The sequence below is a fragment of the Culex quinquefasciatus genome, chromosome 3 (genome assembly GCF_015732765.1).
Source record: "Culex quinquefasciatus strain JHB chromosome 3, VPISU_Cqui_1.0_pri_paternal, whole genome shotgun sequence".
Lineage (NCBI taxonomy): Eukaryota > Metazoa > Arthropoda > Insecta > Diptera > Culicidae > Culex > Culex quinquefasciatus.
The window spans coordinates 141,041,443-141,056,960 of record NC_051863.1 but is presented as its reverse complement, the minus strand read 5'-3'; the positions used below and the strand labels follow the sequence as shown (position 1 = coordinate 141,056,960).

Sequence of the window (15,518 nt, the reverse complement as noted above, 5' to 3'; positions counted from 1 at the left end):
ATCCTTGAAGACAGCTGCCGGCAGACCCTTGGTCATGATGTCCGCTTGTTGCTCCGCAGAGCGCACGAACTCGATCTCGATCGTCCTCTGCTGCACCAGCTCCCGCAGGAAGTGGAACTTGGTGTCCACGTGCTTCAGGCGCTTGCAGTCTCGGGAATCCTCGCTTACGGTAGGGCTTCGACGTTCTCAGCTTCTCCTCTCCTTTCACCAGCCTCAGCCGGTGCTCCATCGGTGTCGAGATCGGCTTGCAGTCGTCCATCCGGAAACGCTTCAGGAGGCCATCGAAGTAGTCGCGCTGACCGATCTTCAGAACTCCTTTCAGCTTGTCACGTTCAAAGCGCATTCCTAGGAACTGCTTGATCTCACCTTCGTCCGTCATCTCGAACTCCAAGGTTAGCTTCTGCTTGACCGCCTCCAGCACTTTCAACGACGTTCCGGCCAGGAGGATGTCGTCGACGTACAGTACCAGGATCAGCTTCTTGTCTCCAGCTCCTCGGGTGTAGAGACACATGTCGTTGGCGCTCCGGACGAATCCGAGTTTGCTGATGACGCCATGGAATCGGTCGTTCCACGCCCGGGACGCTTGCTTCAACCCGTAGATGGAACGGTTCAGCTTGCAGACCAGACCATTCCCCTGCTGAAACTCTTCCGGCTGGGTCATGTAGATCTCTTCAGCTAACTCATCGTTCAGGAACGCGGTTTTCACGTCCATCTGGTGCACGAACATCCGATTTTTGTTGGCCAGCGCCAACACCGCCCGCAGCGTGTCCAACTTCGCCACCGGAGAGTAGGTCTCGGTGTAGTCGAACCCAGGCTTCTGCGTGAAGCCTCTGGCGACCAGTCTCGCCTTGAACCGGTCCGGTTTCTCAGCGTCGCCCCGCTTCACCTTGAACACCCACTTGCAGGTAACGGCTTTGCGTCCTGCAGGCAACTTCACCAGCGTCCAGGCGTTGTTGCGCTTCATGGAGTTCATCTCGTCTTGCATCGCAGCTCTCCACTCGTGCCAATCGTCCCGCTTTTTCAGCTCAGGGACCGAACTCGGGATGTCCTCGATGAAGTTCATCGCGTTGAGTGCAAAACTTGCGTACTCAACCTCGAAATCCTTGTGCCAAGCGGGAGGGTTCTTCGGTCTTTGAGGTCGGCCGCTACCATCAGCTTCCTCAGCTTCGGGTTCATCGGCAGCACTGCTGAACTCGTCTTCCGAAGTCTCGTCTCCATCGTCGGCACAGCTCGCGTCATCGACGCAGCTCTCTTCATCGGATTCAAGTGGCACAAACTGCGAGTTGGGTTGCGCGACCTGCTGCTGCTCCACGACAGACTCCACGAAGTCCACGTCGCGCGCCGTGACGACCGTCCGTTTCTTGGGGTCCCAGACTCGATACCCGTTGTGTGAGTACCCGACGAGCGTTCCTTTCCACGCCTTGTCGTCCAGCTTTCTGCGCAACTCCTTCGGGACGTGGACGAACACATCGCTGCCAAAAACACGAATGTTCGACACGTCCGGCTTCTTGACTCCCACAACTCGTACGGCGTTTTCTTCATCTCGAGAGCAGCGGTCGGGCTTCGGTTCGTCAGGTAGGCCGCCGTCAGCATGGCTTCCCCCCAGAACTTCTTGTCGACGCCAGCATCAGCAAGCATCGCCCGCGCCTTCTCGACTAGCGTCCGGTTCATGCGCTCGCTCAACGGGTTCATCTCCGGCGTGTAGGGGACAGTAGGCTCCATCCGGATCCCCTTTTGCTTGCAGAACCCCTCGAAGCGCTTGTTCCGGTACTCGCCGCCGTTGTCGCACTTCAGCCGAGAGATCGGCCGCTCGAACTTCGCCGTCACCAAGGCATCGTACTCCTCGAAACACTCCATGACCTCGTCCTTCGAGCGAATCAGGTACACCATCACGAAATGGGTCCAGTCGTCGATGAACGTCACAAAATATTTCATCCCGTCGAGTCCCTCCGGCGATACGGGACCACACACGTCGGTGTGTACCAGTTCGAGCACTCGCGACGATCGACGACCTTCACGCGGTGGGTGAGGCTTCCGCGTTTGCTTGCCGACAACGCACGATTCACACACGACGGTATCGTCAGTCCCGGCGGTACTGAGGTCGAGTCCGGATACCATCTCCTTCTGCACCAGACACTTGAGGCTTTGCTCGTTCAAATGTCCAAAACGACGGTGCCAGAGAACGAACCCTTTCCGCACGTCAACAGCGAAGAATCGTCCGTACCGTGCCGAGCCAGAAAGTTCATTTCGTACAGCTTGTTCTGCACAGTAGCACACGCGACGATTTCGGAACCACTGTACACTGTCGCTTTCCCGTCTTCGAACACGACGCGCATCCCGGCTTGTTCAACGCGCAGCACCGAAAACAAATTGCAGCGCAACTTTGGCACGTACAACGCGTCTTTGATCGTACAGTTCACTCTCTTACCGTTCACGACCGCAACCACCTTTACCGTGCCGGAGTGCTCCGCCTGGATCGTTTCACCGTCCTTGGCCACCGCGATCTCGATGGGCTCCTTCAGACGATGCAGCTCACAGAACAGCTCCTTGTCCCGCACTAGATGGTCCGTCGCACCGGAATCGATGAACCAGCGCGTCCGCGCCTGCTGGGTGTTCGCCTCGCTCACGAAGCAAACTTCCTTCCGGTTGCTGCCGGAATCCGCCACGTTCACCTTCGACTTCTGCTTCCTCTTGCTCTGCTGCGGCTTCTTCTTCTCGGGACAGTCGGCCACCCGGTGGCCCTCCTTGTTGCAGCCGAAACACTTTTGCTTCTTCTGCGGCTTCGCCCCGTGAAACGCAGCATCGCTCTGGGACGGGGTGGGCGATTCGATGCCCTTCTTCGTCTCTTCGTCCAAGAGCCGGTTCTTGACGAAATCGAGCTTGAGGTCCTCCTGCGACATGGTTTCCAGCGCCGTCACAGCACCGGAGAACGCCGATCCCAACGAGATGAACAGGTGGCAAATCACGTCGATCTCCTCCAGCTTCGCGCCGGCGGACCGATACTCCCGGATCAACTTCTCGAACTGCAAGAAGTGTTGCTGCAGCTTTCCCCCATCGTAGCGCATCGTCACGATCTGCCGCTGGATCCGCATCCGGCTCGCGACGCTCTTCCGCGCGTGGATGTTGTGCAGCTTGTCCCAGATGTCCTTCGGGGACATATCCTCCTCCAGGTGGTCCATTTGCACATCGCTGATCCGCGCCATCAACTGCGAACGGCAGTGACGGTTCTTCTTGATGCGCTTGTCCAGCAGCTTCATCCGGGCCGTCTTTTCCTCCGGCTTTTCTCCCGCTTTCTCCTTCAGTTCCGCCACATCGCCCACGTCCGACCGCACACATTCCAAGAGCTCGTGCTCCTCCAGGAACGATAACATGCGGAGACGCCACGGGTTGAAGTTGGACTCGTCCAACATCGGCACCTGCACCGGAGCGGGTTTTGCGTCCGTCATGACGCCCGACGATTCCGCGCACTTTTTCCGTTTGACTGAAACGCGACTTGGGCCCACAACCTAAAGAGGTTTCGGGGAGGCCGGAATAAAACACGCGGTTTACTTAGCGGATAGAAAAAATAGCGTGTAATCTCTTTGTTGTTTGGTTACAGACTGGTAGCGGAAGTGCAGCTGTCAAACAGCAGCAGCCCGCGTGTGCCCAGTGGGCTTGAGCGTCGTAGGGGCGAACAGAGTGCGGTGGTTGCCAACTTATCAAAAACTTCACCGTATTTACTCATCACTTTGACTACGTCATCATTGCTTATGCCTAGAGGTAGGTCAAGCACACGAACTTCCGTAGCGTTGTTGTCCAGGTAAATCGGGATTTTGCAACCCTGATATACCAGAGGTTTGTCGATGATGGACGAGGCTAATTGCAATGCTCGCAAGTTTTCTTGGTTTACTTGAAGGTCTGCGAGAAATTTTTTTACAAGCTTTGGGCTTGGTTGGTTTTGGAGTTGACAAAAATCCAGAACCACACTGTTTTTGTCTACGGTGCACATTTTAAAAAAATCGGCGACGCGCACACAAACTGCGGACTGGCGTTGAGGATGCGACTTGTAAGGTCGGCGGTTACTTTGCAACTGATAAAACGGTTTTGGACGTTGTTTGATGATGACAACAAGGCCGTCGCAAAAATTTTCAAAATTCAGGGGGCAAAAAAATGTTTTTTTTTTTTCAAAAAACTTCCAAATTTCCATGAAAATAGAAATCTAATCATGTGAAAACAATCTAAAATGCATTTTTCTGCATTGATAATAATATTAAGAATGGTAGGGTTCGTTCAATAAAGTTAAGATTTTTTTTATGGAATTCCAATGTACAGCACCGCAAAAACTTTTTTTTCCGCAAAATAAAAATTTGTCTCAATACTTAGATATTTTGGAAACCTCCACCCCGCCATCATGCGACCGCTTGCTCCGTTTGTTTGTCGACAAAGCTGCAGCTGGATGGTGAGACGAAGTGAGAGGGGAGAGGTTTTGACATTTTTATGCCCGCATCTGGCCCGCCGCCTATTTCGTCGGTCGTTGAGCCGACGGTCGTTTCCAACGACCGAGTCCAGCAAGGAACTGATCGTACACTAGCTTTTTTATTTTACCAAAGCTTTTGATAATTTTTACAGTTTTTCGGGTTTGAATCAGTTTATTATCAATTTCCATACAAACATCCAATAAAAGATCCAAAGGCTATCTAATGCTTGTAAAATCCTGTGAAATTCTGAATCAATTCTGAATTAACGAATGTTTTCGTGAAAACACAAAATGTTAAACAAAAAGTTGAAGAACATTAAGATTTGATTTACCAAATCACGGATTTGATTGGAAATGCATTCTGATAGCAAATTAAAATTTGTAAACTTTTGTAAATTACGACAAAGCTTTATATTTTAAAGTATAAAATTTCAAATTTATCTAAACAATTCCTCAACAGTGTTTGGTATACCATGGTGTCATATCGTCATATCGTCTTTTCTTGGTCCGTTTCATAAAAAGTGATTTTCTGGTCGACTTGGTATCTTCGGTTGAAGTTGAAGGTTAGATTAAGACTTAATAAAATCAAACCCGGAAACTTAATTTCCCTGTTTGTTTATTTGTTTTTAGTACAAAAATTTGATTTCCATCGTCTGTTTCCTTTAGTGTTCCAATTGTAGAGCTTTATTAGAGCCTGACGGACTTTTTTTTATTTCGGCTAAGTTAGGCAATTGCATATATTTTTCAAGTTTATGTCGCCTCCCTTCAAAACCGTCCAGAGAAAAGAAATATTTGTTATTAAAAAATCTTCAAAATTTAATGGATTGTCCACGCTCCATACAAACAATATTTTTTTTGTATGGAAATTCTCCACGAGAGGGGGGAGGGTGGGGGGGGCTGAGATTTCAAAAAAGTGTCCACGTGGTTTATGGATGGCCTCTAACAATAATTGGTTTTAAATGGCACCTGCACCGTTTCCAAGTATTTATATTTTTTTCGGGAAAATGCCACTTTCAAATTTTAAAACTTTTGTCCACTCTCGGCTTGAATTTTTTTTTCTAAATACTATCGAATTAGCCCTCATTTTTCAATCGACTATATCTTGCAATCTCTTGATCCGGTTTCCAGTGTCTTAAAATGAAACCTTCTCATCTGTTCCTACTTTTCAAAAGGTCATATAACTTATAGCAACTTTTTAAAACTGAATAGAGTAAAGTTTGTGATCATAGTAGCCTTCTTAGTAAGCTTTAATTTTTCGCTATGAATCATTTCACTCCAACTGTACACAAAAAAGTACCCATTTGAAATCGATTTTTTCTGATCTTGCCTAAATTTAGCAGAGCTGTTCATACTATTGAAACATGCAATAATCCCGAATTTCAGCAAAATTGGACCCCCCCCCTGCCACCCTGTGTTCAGATGGCCATATCTCGGAAACAATAAATGATGTTTTTAAAAGGAAATTGGACGCTGAATAAAACTTTGGTGCATTTTGCGCAACTTTACTTGCAATTTCCTCAATATATCTGCGATTTAATTTTAAATTTAACGTCCCCATCGTGGTCCCCAGACGATTTTACATAATCGTATTTTTTTCTTGTTGGGCAAATTGAAATCTCTTGAGGTATCGAATTTTCATGCTTTCAGTTGCAGAATTTACCTATCAATCAATCGGATTTAAGGCCAGATCAGAGGCCTCGGAACATCTCGCTTCCTTTAGAGGAATTGTTACCCAGACCATCCCCTTGAACCCCATGGCATGTAAAAATAGTCATTTACAAACGGTTGACTTTTACAGGGACCCAAATACTTTTGATTGATTCTCATTTAAACTTGTTCCTGCTCAAGGCAAGCCAGTTTTCAACCAAAAGGACTGATTTTTGAGCTAGAGCCCCCGATTGCAAAACTCTTTTGAGCAATCTCATATAATTTTAATCTGAGCAACTTTGATTTTTTTTATCCGGGCTAATAACCTTGAAGTATCATGCGTCTCCATGGAAGTTTCAATTTCCTTTTACTTTCATGTAGACGCATGGTGATTTATATTCGTTTGGTAAATTTACTAAAATAACATTTTTTTATCTTAATCTGGTCGAAATGTTTGATTAGAAAACGTGCAATTAGTTGAGTGTTCCTAAACCGGTTAGGTATTTCCCCCTGGGGGGAAATTCGCCAATTGTTCAATGCACCAAGTGATTCGTTGACATTTTACGGCACCCCCCTAAAATGTTAACCCTCTACCGCCCAATTTTTTTTTCGAAAATTTTTATTTTTTCCGTGATCAGGAGGTCATTTTGAGCAACTTTTGTTCTACGAAAAACTTTACTTCTCTTGTTTTATGTTTTTGTTGTTTCATTTTTAGTATTTTAATATGCGTTTATCTTGCTTAGTTTATGTTTATTTTTGGTAGTATCTGGCCTACTCTACCACCTCCTATCATTACATTTCGCCTATCTAATTTTTTCATGTTTTTACAGTAACTTTTTCAATTTTTTGCATGTTTTTCACATTTTCTGCTATAAAATGGCACCATACTCATTTAAATTGTAAATAAATGCATAGAGGCATAGTCTGGGGTACTAGAAAAAAAATGTTAGTAAAAAACACTGCTAAAGTTGACATTTAAAAAAAAAACATTGGCAAAGTCACATAAAACAAGTAAAACTACCAACCCATAAATTTTCTAAAATTTTAAGGGTTTTTCTTTCCAATGCTTTTTAAAGATCAAGAATTGGTTGACAAATGTTTTTTTGACGATTTTTTAAATCGAAGCCCGTCTAAAGGCGGGGTTGGGTTGTAGAGGGTTAAACCATACAAATTTGTAGCCGGATCTTTCCCAGATGAAACAAAAACGAGTTTTAACAAACATGTGGCAATATTTTGTCAGAAAATATTATAGATAATTTGTTAGTTGAATTTATAATTAAGATGGGTAATTCTCTACCAACTCACACGAAATCGGGAAAAGTTGCCCCGACCCCTCTTCGATTTGCGTGAAACTTTGTCCTAAGGGGTAACTTTTGTCCCTGATCACGAATCCGAGGTCCGTTTTTTGATACCTCATGACGGAGGGGCGGTACGACCCCTTCAATTTTTGAACATGCGAAAAAAGAGATGTTTTTCAATAATTTGCAGCTTGAAACGGTGATGAGATTGAAATTTGGTGTCAAAGGGCTTTTATGTAAAATTAGACGCCCGATTTGATGGCATACTTAGAATTCTGGAAAAACGTATTTTTCATCGAAAAAAACACTAAAAATGTTTAAAAAACTCTGCCATTTTCCGTTACTCGACTGTACAAATTTTTGGAACATGTCATTTAATGGGAAATTTAATGTGCTTTTCGAATCTACATTTACCCAGAAGGGTCATTTTTTCATTTAGAACAAAAAATTTCATTTTAAAATTTCGGGTTTTTTTTTCTAACTTTGCAGGGTTATTTTTTAGAGTGTAATAATGTTCTACCAAGCTGTAGAGCAGACAATTACAAAAATTTTGATATATAAACATAAGGGGTGGGCTTATAAACATCACGAGTTATCGCGATTTTACGAAAAAAAAAAGTTGTGAAAAAGTTGGTCGTTGTTGATCATGGCCGTTGATGGTAACCCACGACAGACACGGACGACGAAACAAAGAGAAACGCAAAAAGTAACTTTTTCAAAACTTTTTTTCATGAAATCGCGATAACTCGTGATGTTTATAAATCAAATTTTTTGTAATTTTCTGTAGAACATTTTTACACTCTAAAAAACATCCCTGCAAAGTTAAAAAAACCGAAATTTTAAAATAAAAATTTTTGTTCTAAATGAAAAAATGACCCTTCTGGGTCAATGTAGATTCGAAAAGTACATTAAATTTCCCATAAAATGACATGTTCCAAATTTTTTTACAGTCGAGTAACGGAAAAAGGGAGAGTTTTTAAAACCTTTTTTAGTGTTTTTTCGATGAAACTACGTTTTTTCGGAATTCTGAGTACGCTATCAAATCGGATATCTTAATTTACATAAAAGTCCCTTTGACACCAAATTTATATCTCATCACCGTTTCAGGCTGCAAATTATTGAAAAACATCTCTTTTTTTGCATGTTCAAAAATGGAAGGGGTCGTACCGTCCCTCCGTCACGAGATATCAACAAACTGACCTCGGATTCGTGATCAGGGACAAAAGTTACCCCTTAGGACAAAGTTTCACGCAAATCGAAGAGGGGTCGGGGCAACTGCGGTGTGAGTTGGCGGAGAATTACCCAGATATCTTTTTTCTGTTTTTTTTTTTGGGACAACTTTTGTGCTTTAATGCTTTGTCCTTACCCCGTCGACCACGGTCCCTAATTCAATATTTAAAATTCGTTAAGTGTATGGAATAGGACAGAAAATTCGATGTAACGACTGGTTTTCTTTTAAGTTCTAGTGAAAATAAAAACCTCACACAAACTGTCACGTTCATCATGCTCCAATGAGTTCCTTTATTTGAGTGATACTATTGGTTTTTGCTTTAATTTTGCTGCACTTGTAACTTCACTACTACACTAAATAGTTGCACACTGCACATTGAACAGTTCGTTTGCGTGTTATCGTGTGGATTATGTCTTGCTGGGCGCGCGCTTCCATGCAAATAAACACAGCTGAGTAACTACACCTTGAATTGCCTAAAACTGTCTTACGCTTTTCGAAACTGAAGCAAACGCAATGAGGTTTAGTTTGAATTCTGTTCTGAAGCTCATGAGTTTTGAGATAACATTAATGGAATGAATTTCGAAGGAGGCGCTTGGTGAATTTAATGAAACGAGCTAAAACATTCAATTTAGTAGCTTTTACGGTGCATGACGACCTCATTGATGCATTTAAAATCTACTTGCCGATAATTAACAACAGTTACAGCCTATTTCTAAAGTATCCACTAACAGTATTATTATTATTTTTTTGTAGGAAATAACAAGGGTGGGATTATACAAATAGTACACTTTTGGTTTGCTTAGCTTCTGTTCTGGCTCTAAAAAGGATCAACACAGAGACAGAGTGATTGTCGGTGTTAGAAAAAGGTTCACTACACGGTAACATGTGCCTTAGGTTTGTAGTTTTTGGTTGTGTCTACACTATTGCTAGGTTTTTTTCTTCAACGTATTTTTTTTGCTTTAATCTGCTCCGTTGCTCCACTTGTTGTGTGGCTGTGTTTAAAAGTCTCTTTGCAGGGGAAGAATTTTGTGGATTTTTAGCTGGAGACAGTTAACAAAGAGTTGTTTTTTTATATTTTTACACATGGATTTTACTTTTTACTAATGTCTTAGGTATTCTAATATTATTTATCTAGTTGTGTTGAATTAACCATTACGTTTCTAAATTGCCACATTTATTGCTAGTTATATCATGCCTTACAGGTTACGTTAATTTTCTTTGGGTCATTGATAAGCTGCATTTGCTGGGATATTTTTGCTTTTAGAATTAATTGCAATTAAATATTTCTGTTTTTATATTTGAAATTATTGGAATTAATTCAAAATAGATCAATCTTCTTTCTTGAAAACTTGTTTTTTTGGCTACTACATTTTGGCTACTAAAATCGAAATAATTTTAAGATAATTGTTCAAGGATTGCTTCCAAAATTAAAAAAAGGGCTCTTTCATTGGATCGACTGTTTAATTTGTCTCTATTTATGCAGTTTTATGAAGGTAATTGAGGAACAGAGAAATTAAATCAATCTCGATAGATGTTTTGAAAACCATTCAAACAGTCATAAACTTGATAATCAACAAATTTAATGTTTTATCGTTGCTTTCAAGATCGAGTGTATATATACTAGGATGTAACAAAAATGACTTTTTGGCGGGCATTCAGGGGTTTGTTCCGGTGGGCATACTGAGCCTAAATCCCAAATATGAGCTTGATTGGACGTAACAGGAGCTGGCGCTCCGCCCTTCAATTTTAAATGGGATTTAACCCGTAAAAAAAGATTTTTTCAAAAATGTCACTTTTTGAGGCATTTTGGCCACCAATGCGTTTACCAAAACATCACTGGCGTGTAGGCCAGATCCTTGCGCATCTTTTGGTATATATAACATTGAAGTTTGAAGCACCCTGGAGCTCGGTACAGACCTTCAAAGTTTGGCATTTTTTCGAAAAATCGGCCCCGGCAAAAAAGATATGCGTCGCACCTCGCGACGCCCGAGACGCCATTTGATTTTGCTGGGACCGATTTTTCGAAAAAATGCCAAACTTTGAAGGTCTGTACCGAGCTCCAGGGTGCTCCAAACTTCAATGTTATATATACCAAAAGATGCGCAAGGATCTGGCCTACACGCCAGTGATGTTTTTGGTAAACGCATTGGTGGCCAAAATGCCTCAAAAAGTGACATTTTTGAAAAAATCTTTTTTTACGGGTTAAATCCCATTTAAAATTGAAGGGCGGAGCGCCAGCTCCTGTTACGTCCAATCAAGCTCATATTTGGGATTTAGGCTCAGTATGCCCACCGGAACAAACCCCTGAATGCCCGCCAAAAAGTCATTTTTGTTACACTCTAATATATACAGAATACAAAATATTGATTTTGGTTCAAAAAGTCAATTTTATAAATTTGTACCAGATCATTGTTGGATAAGAATTCAGAAAACCTGTCTGATACTTCATATAATTTGGGAATCTGGCAATCCTGTCTTGAGATATCGCCAGGGTTTTGTCAAACTTTTCAATGCCTGGTGTTGCAAATTAAATGGGAATGACATCTTAACCTGAAGAATCAAGTGGATCAGGAAATCATTTAAATTTTTTTGGTTATTTAGGTAGGTAATGGAAGGCTTACAAAATTATAAGAAGATTGTATTTGTTTGTGAGGAATTGTTGACAGAAGTTTTGGGGGCCAAGCTAAAATAGTCCTCGACATTTAAAAATATTAAATATAACCCAATTAAGACTAAGCAATTACCGTAATTGTTCGGAGTTTTTATTTCAGTGCTGAAGATATTTTGCCTCGATACAACGTTATACTTAATTTCCATCACGTTCACCGTTTTTACTTTTTTGCTTAGAAAATTCTGACTTAAATCCGTGCCCTGCTTACCATACACACAACACAACACACCTCGTTGTGTGTCCGCATGTGATCTGCTTACAGAGTAAGTTTCCAATAGTACATAATTTCACGGCCTTTCTTGTGAGCTTTCACGATTTTTTTTTTGTTGTGTTCGATTTTGTTATCATTGGTTTTAAACTATCCTTCCGCATGAATTTTTGCTGCTCTCATTTTTGCATCGATTTGGTTTCGCATGAAAGTTTAACTCTGTTTTTTTCGTTTTTTTTCTGCTTGGTGGGAACGTTTTATCCATCAGGAAAGCTCTTTTCCTGACTACGGAGGGGAAGGTGATTGTATCTGCGTGTGTGTGTGTGATTTGGGTGGTGCTTGCGCATGGCCATCTTTGATAATGTTGGAGCTTTCGCGTGGAAGTTTTTCCAAAAGCTTCGCAGTGTTTGCCACTGTGCGGCGCTGCAGTCGCTTGGGAGAACGGAAAACTGAGCTGGAATGTATGTTTTGCGCGAGTTGTGCCAAGTTGACCTATAAAACTAGTTTAAAAATGCTTTATTATGGTAACTTTTACTTAGTTTTAACATTTGCTTAATCCGCTAGTACGTCTGTAAATAAAATTCAAAGAACTTAATTAGTCGATTGCTCACGCAAGTTTCAGCGATTTGTCTCAATTGAAAATATTTCAAACTAAGCTACTTAATCGTAGAGGCAAAAACTAGCAAAAACTTTTTTTAGAGAAAAGAAGAATCGGGGAAAAAATGCACTGTACTTAAACTATTGAAATCTCTACTTACGTGACCACAAGCGCTTACAACACCTCTTTCTACTAACTACAACTTGGTCGGTAAGATCTAAGCTATAAAAATGTGTTAATAAGATAAAACATGCGGAAAGAAAAACTATTTAATCAACGTGTGGGCTAGATTACTCGAAGTAAGAGATTGAAAGAAACGAACTATAGTTACGGTTTTCAACATAGTGGAGTCACTTGTACTACAGAGACGACAGTGGCAGCAGATCGAATAGTAGATACTAACAGCAGTCAGGAGCATAATCAGCTTGCAGATTTAGTGTTTTTAGTCAATTGGAGATATGTATACGGTTAAGGGTAAGAGAATTTTGTTTTGCCAATTGGTAGAGTTTGGAAAAATAAGTGCTAAAAGCAAGCAGTACGAAGCGGAGTAAGAGTTGGATTGACGCTAAAACTACTTGGTAGAGAGTTAAGAGGCTTCAATTATGTGGACCATGCGTTCGAATGGTAAATGGCTGATATGAGAGTTGAAGCGCTGAGTTTTAATTGGTTAAAACTTTTGTCTTATTTGTGAATTTTACTGTCAATTTATTCTTTTATACTTTTCTGGAACTCTATACGTTGAATGATTTGAACAACACAAAAGTCATTCAACAAAAAGTACACACTACACAGAAAAAAATGATGGTAATATTCATCAGGAAATGGTGACAGATTTTGTGGCGAAAAAAATGTGTAATATTACATCAGGAATTGATGAATATTCATCAAGTTCACATTTTTACACATTTTTTATGTAATATTACTCAAAAAATAAGGAATATTCAACCTATCAAATTTTCAACATTCCAAAATTCCACTTTTTTTTGCTGTGTAGGGTGGGTCAGAAATGCAAAAAGTTGAGCTAGATCGGATAGGCGGGCAGAAAATCATAGTTGCATATCCACAGAAGCTCACCTGAAAATTTCAGCCAATTTGGTTGAGAACTTGAGGTGCCCATTCGATTTAAAATATGTACCGTAAAACGGGGTGACTTTGATAGCCGGAGTCCGACTTTGATAAGTTTGCGATTTTTTTGCAAAATGAAGAGTACAATTAAAATACGTAAGGAATGGTTTAGAAACATACTGACCGTAGTAGAGAAGTGTTCAAAGTACCTCAAGAAGAACTTTTCATAAAATGTTGACAAGTTTAAAAAGTTAGTTAACTATAGTTAAGAAAATGTTGATGAAAGTCATTTTTTTAAAACTTCTCAAAGTGTCTTGATTTTCTCAATGAACATGATTTTTAATCGGAAAACGGAATGCATTTTCGGATTCTTTGGACAATTTTCCACTAGGAGAAGGTTAAAAAAGTTTGTAAATATTAAATAATATGTGTTTTTGAAACACAATTCAGAAAAAAATCTCCAAATTAAAAGGCAATTTCAGTTGAACAAATTTCATGCAAAATGTGAAAACTTGTGATTCGTGCTTCGAATTCAGTATAAAATGCAATATAAATCGATAATTTTACAAACAAACCTAGTTTTAACAAATTTCAGGCAAAATTCCGACTTTTTAACAATTTTATCTAAAATTTATATGTATTTTGCTAAAAAGCTTATACACTTAGTTAACTAAATATAAACATTGATATTTTTTTCTTAAAAACTATATCAGCTACTTTAGTGATGGTACATTTAGCGTACAAACAAAGTTTGAACATCTTAAATATGATTTTAACAAGAAAAACTATGACTATCAAAGTCACCCCGGAATTAAAACTAAGAATTTTTAACGTAACTATTTTTCTAAACATTATTGAAAAAACTTTTTTTTCCGAAATAGTGCATGGACTTTGTGTGGTCTACCCCAGTACATGTTTTAAAAATAATAATCTTGAGAAAAACCTTACCTGTTGGAAAATATTACAAAAACAAATTGAAATCCTATAAAAGTCACCCTGGTTTACGGTATTGGATTTTGGACCCGTTAGTATGGGGAAAACGGCACTTTTTTCATTTTTTCCCCTAAAATTCCAAATTTGAACCAATTTACATTCTGTGCGAGGTATTTATAGATTTTTATATGAGGAACAACTTTGTAGAACATCGCGAAACGATCTGAGCAGATCTGGCTTAGTTATAAGTGGTTTAAGTCAAATGGTTTTTCCAGGGTTAACCTCAGGATTAAAGTATAGTCTTTTTATCAAAACGGTCACTATGATCAAAGAAACAAAACTGTCTGACAGATGACGAATTTGTACAACACACTCGATTATATTTTTTTCTGCTTTCCGTTTTTTGGCTATTGATATAGCAATCGGGATAAGCAACCTCAACTAAATTAGATTTGAATGGTTAGTTGCTTCTTATCAATGTTCTATATTAATTGCAAGTTATAAATTCTCTATATTCTTCCTTCGTCATGTTGGATTATACATAATTAGATCGCATAAGAGCATTTTTTGAGTCATATATGAGCTCAGTGGCTTAAAATTTGAGAATAATAATAAATAAATCGTAATAGGATTATCAGTAATTCATCATCCGAAGAAAATTTTTTGTGACAATTTCGGATACCGTAAACTGGGGTGACTTTGATAGGTTTTTCAAATGCCCGTCAAATTAATATCTAAACATTTTTGAGAATTTTGAGTATGTAAGCATTAAGGGATAGCTTATTATCGAACATATATGCAAAAATGTGACTGTTACATTGGATGTATCAAAATTAGTGGTTAAATCAAATTTCTATCAATGTCACCCAGGGCTATCAAAGTCACCCCAGTTTACGGTAATTGTTTCCTTTTTAAAATTTCTGTGTCCATTTCAAAATATTTAGAAAAAGACGGTAAAACTTGAAGTAGTGCTACAATTCATATATTATTATTAAAATAAAGGCAAGGCTAGTTAATCGATAAATGTGGCCCAGATCGCAAAATTAAGTCTAAAATGGATTTTCCGGAAAATTGTGAAGTCTTGGAGCTTTGGTGTCTTCAGAAGAGTTGTTGCAAATGAGAAAGGGAAACTTTTGATTTTATTGACAATTAGGGTGTTTCACGATTAGAGTTATTTTGAAAATCAATTTTTTTAATTCATGCAATTTTGTAGAAGGCACCAAAAATTAATCTCGTAATCCACGCCTTTTACGACCAAATTTAGAGAAAGCATCTAAGCAAACCTTCAAAAATCTTTTTTTTTATGTAGCAATTTAGGGTTAAGTTTTAGAGAAAAGTGATGTTCTGGGCACTTTTAGAGCAATTTTGGGTTTATATGACAATTTTACATAAAAGCCCAAAAAACTCGTTT

General features: G+C 40.1%; 1 protein-coding gene across 3 annotated transcripts in view; it reads right to left on the bottom strand.

Moving 5' to 3' along the window:
* Positions 1–11,023: 11,023 nt before the first annotated feature.
* LOC6033549 overlaps positions 11,024–15,518 on the bottom strand; it is a 151,525-nt gene continuing 147,030 nt past the window's right edge. The window contains exons 22-23 of one of the 3 annotated variants that reach the window (XR_005278337.1): positions 12,270–12,331; positions 11,024–12,080 (exon numbers count right to left, since the gene is read on the bottom strand). Coding sequence is in view for 2 of the 3 variants with exons in the window: in XM_038261786.1 (XP_038117714.1) it covers positions 12,064–12,080; positions 12,270–12,326 (74 nt within the window). In the remaining variant the exon portion in view is untranslated. The remainder of the gene's footprint in view (positions 12,081–12,269; positions 12,332–15,518) is intronic. The other 2 variants (XM_038261786.1, XM_038261787.1) reach the window with 2 other exon arrangements.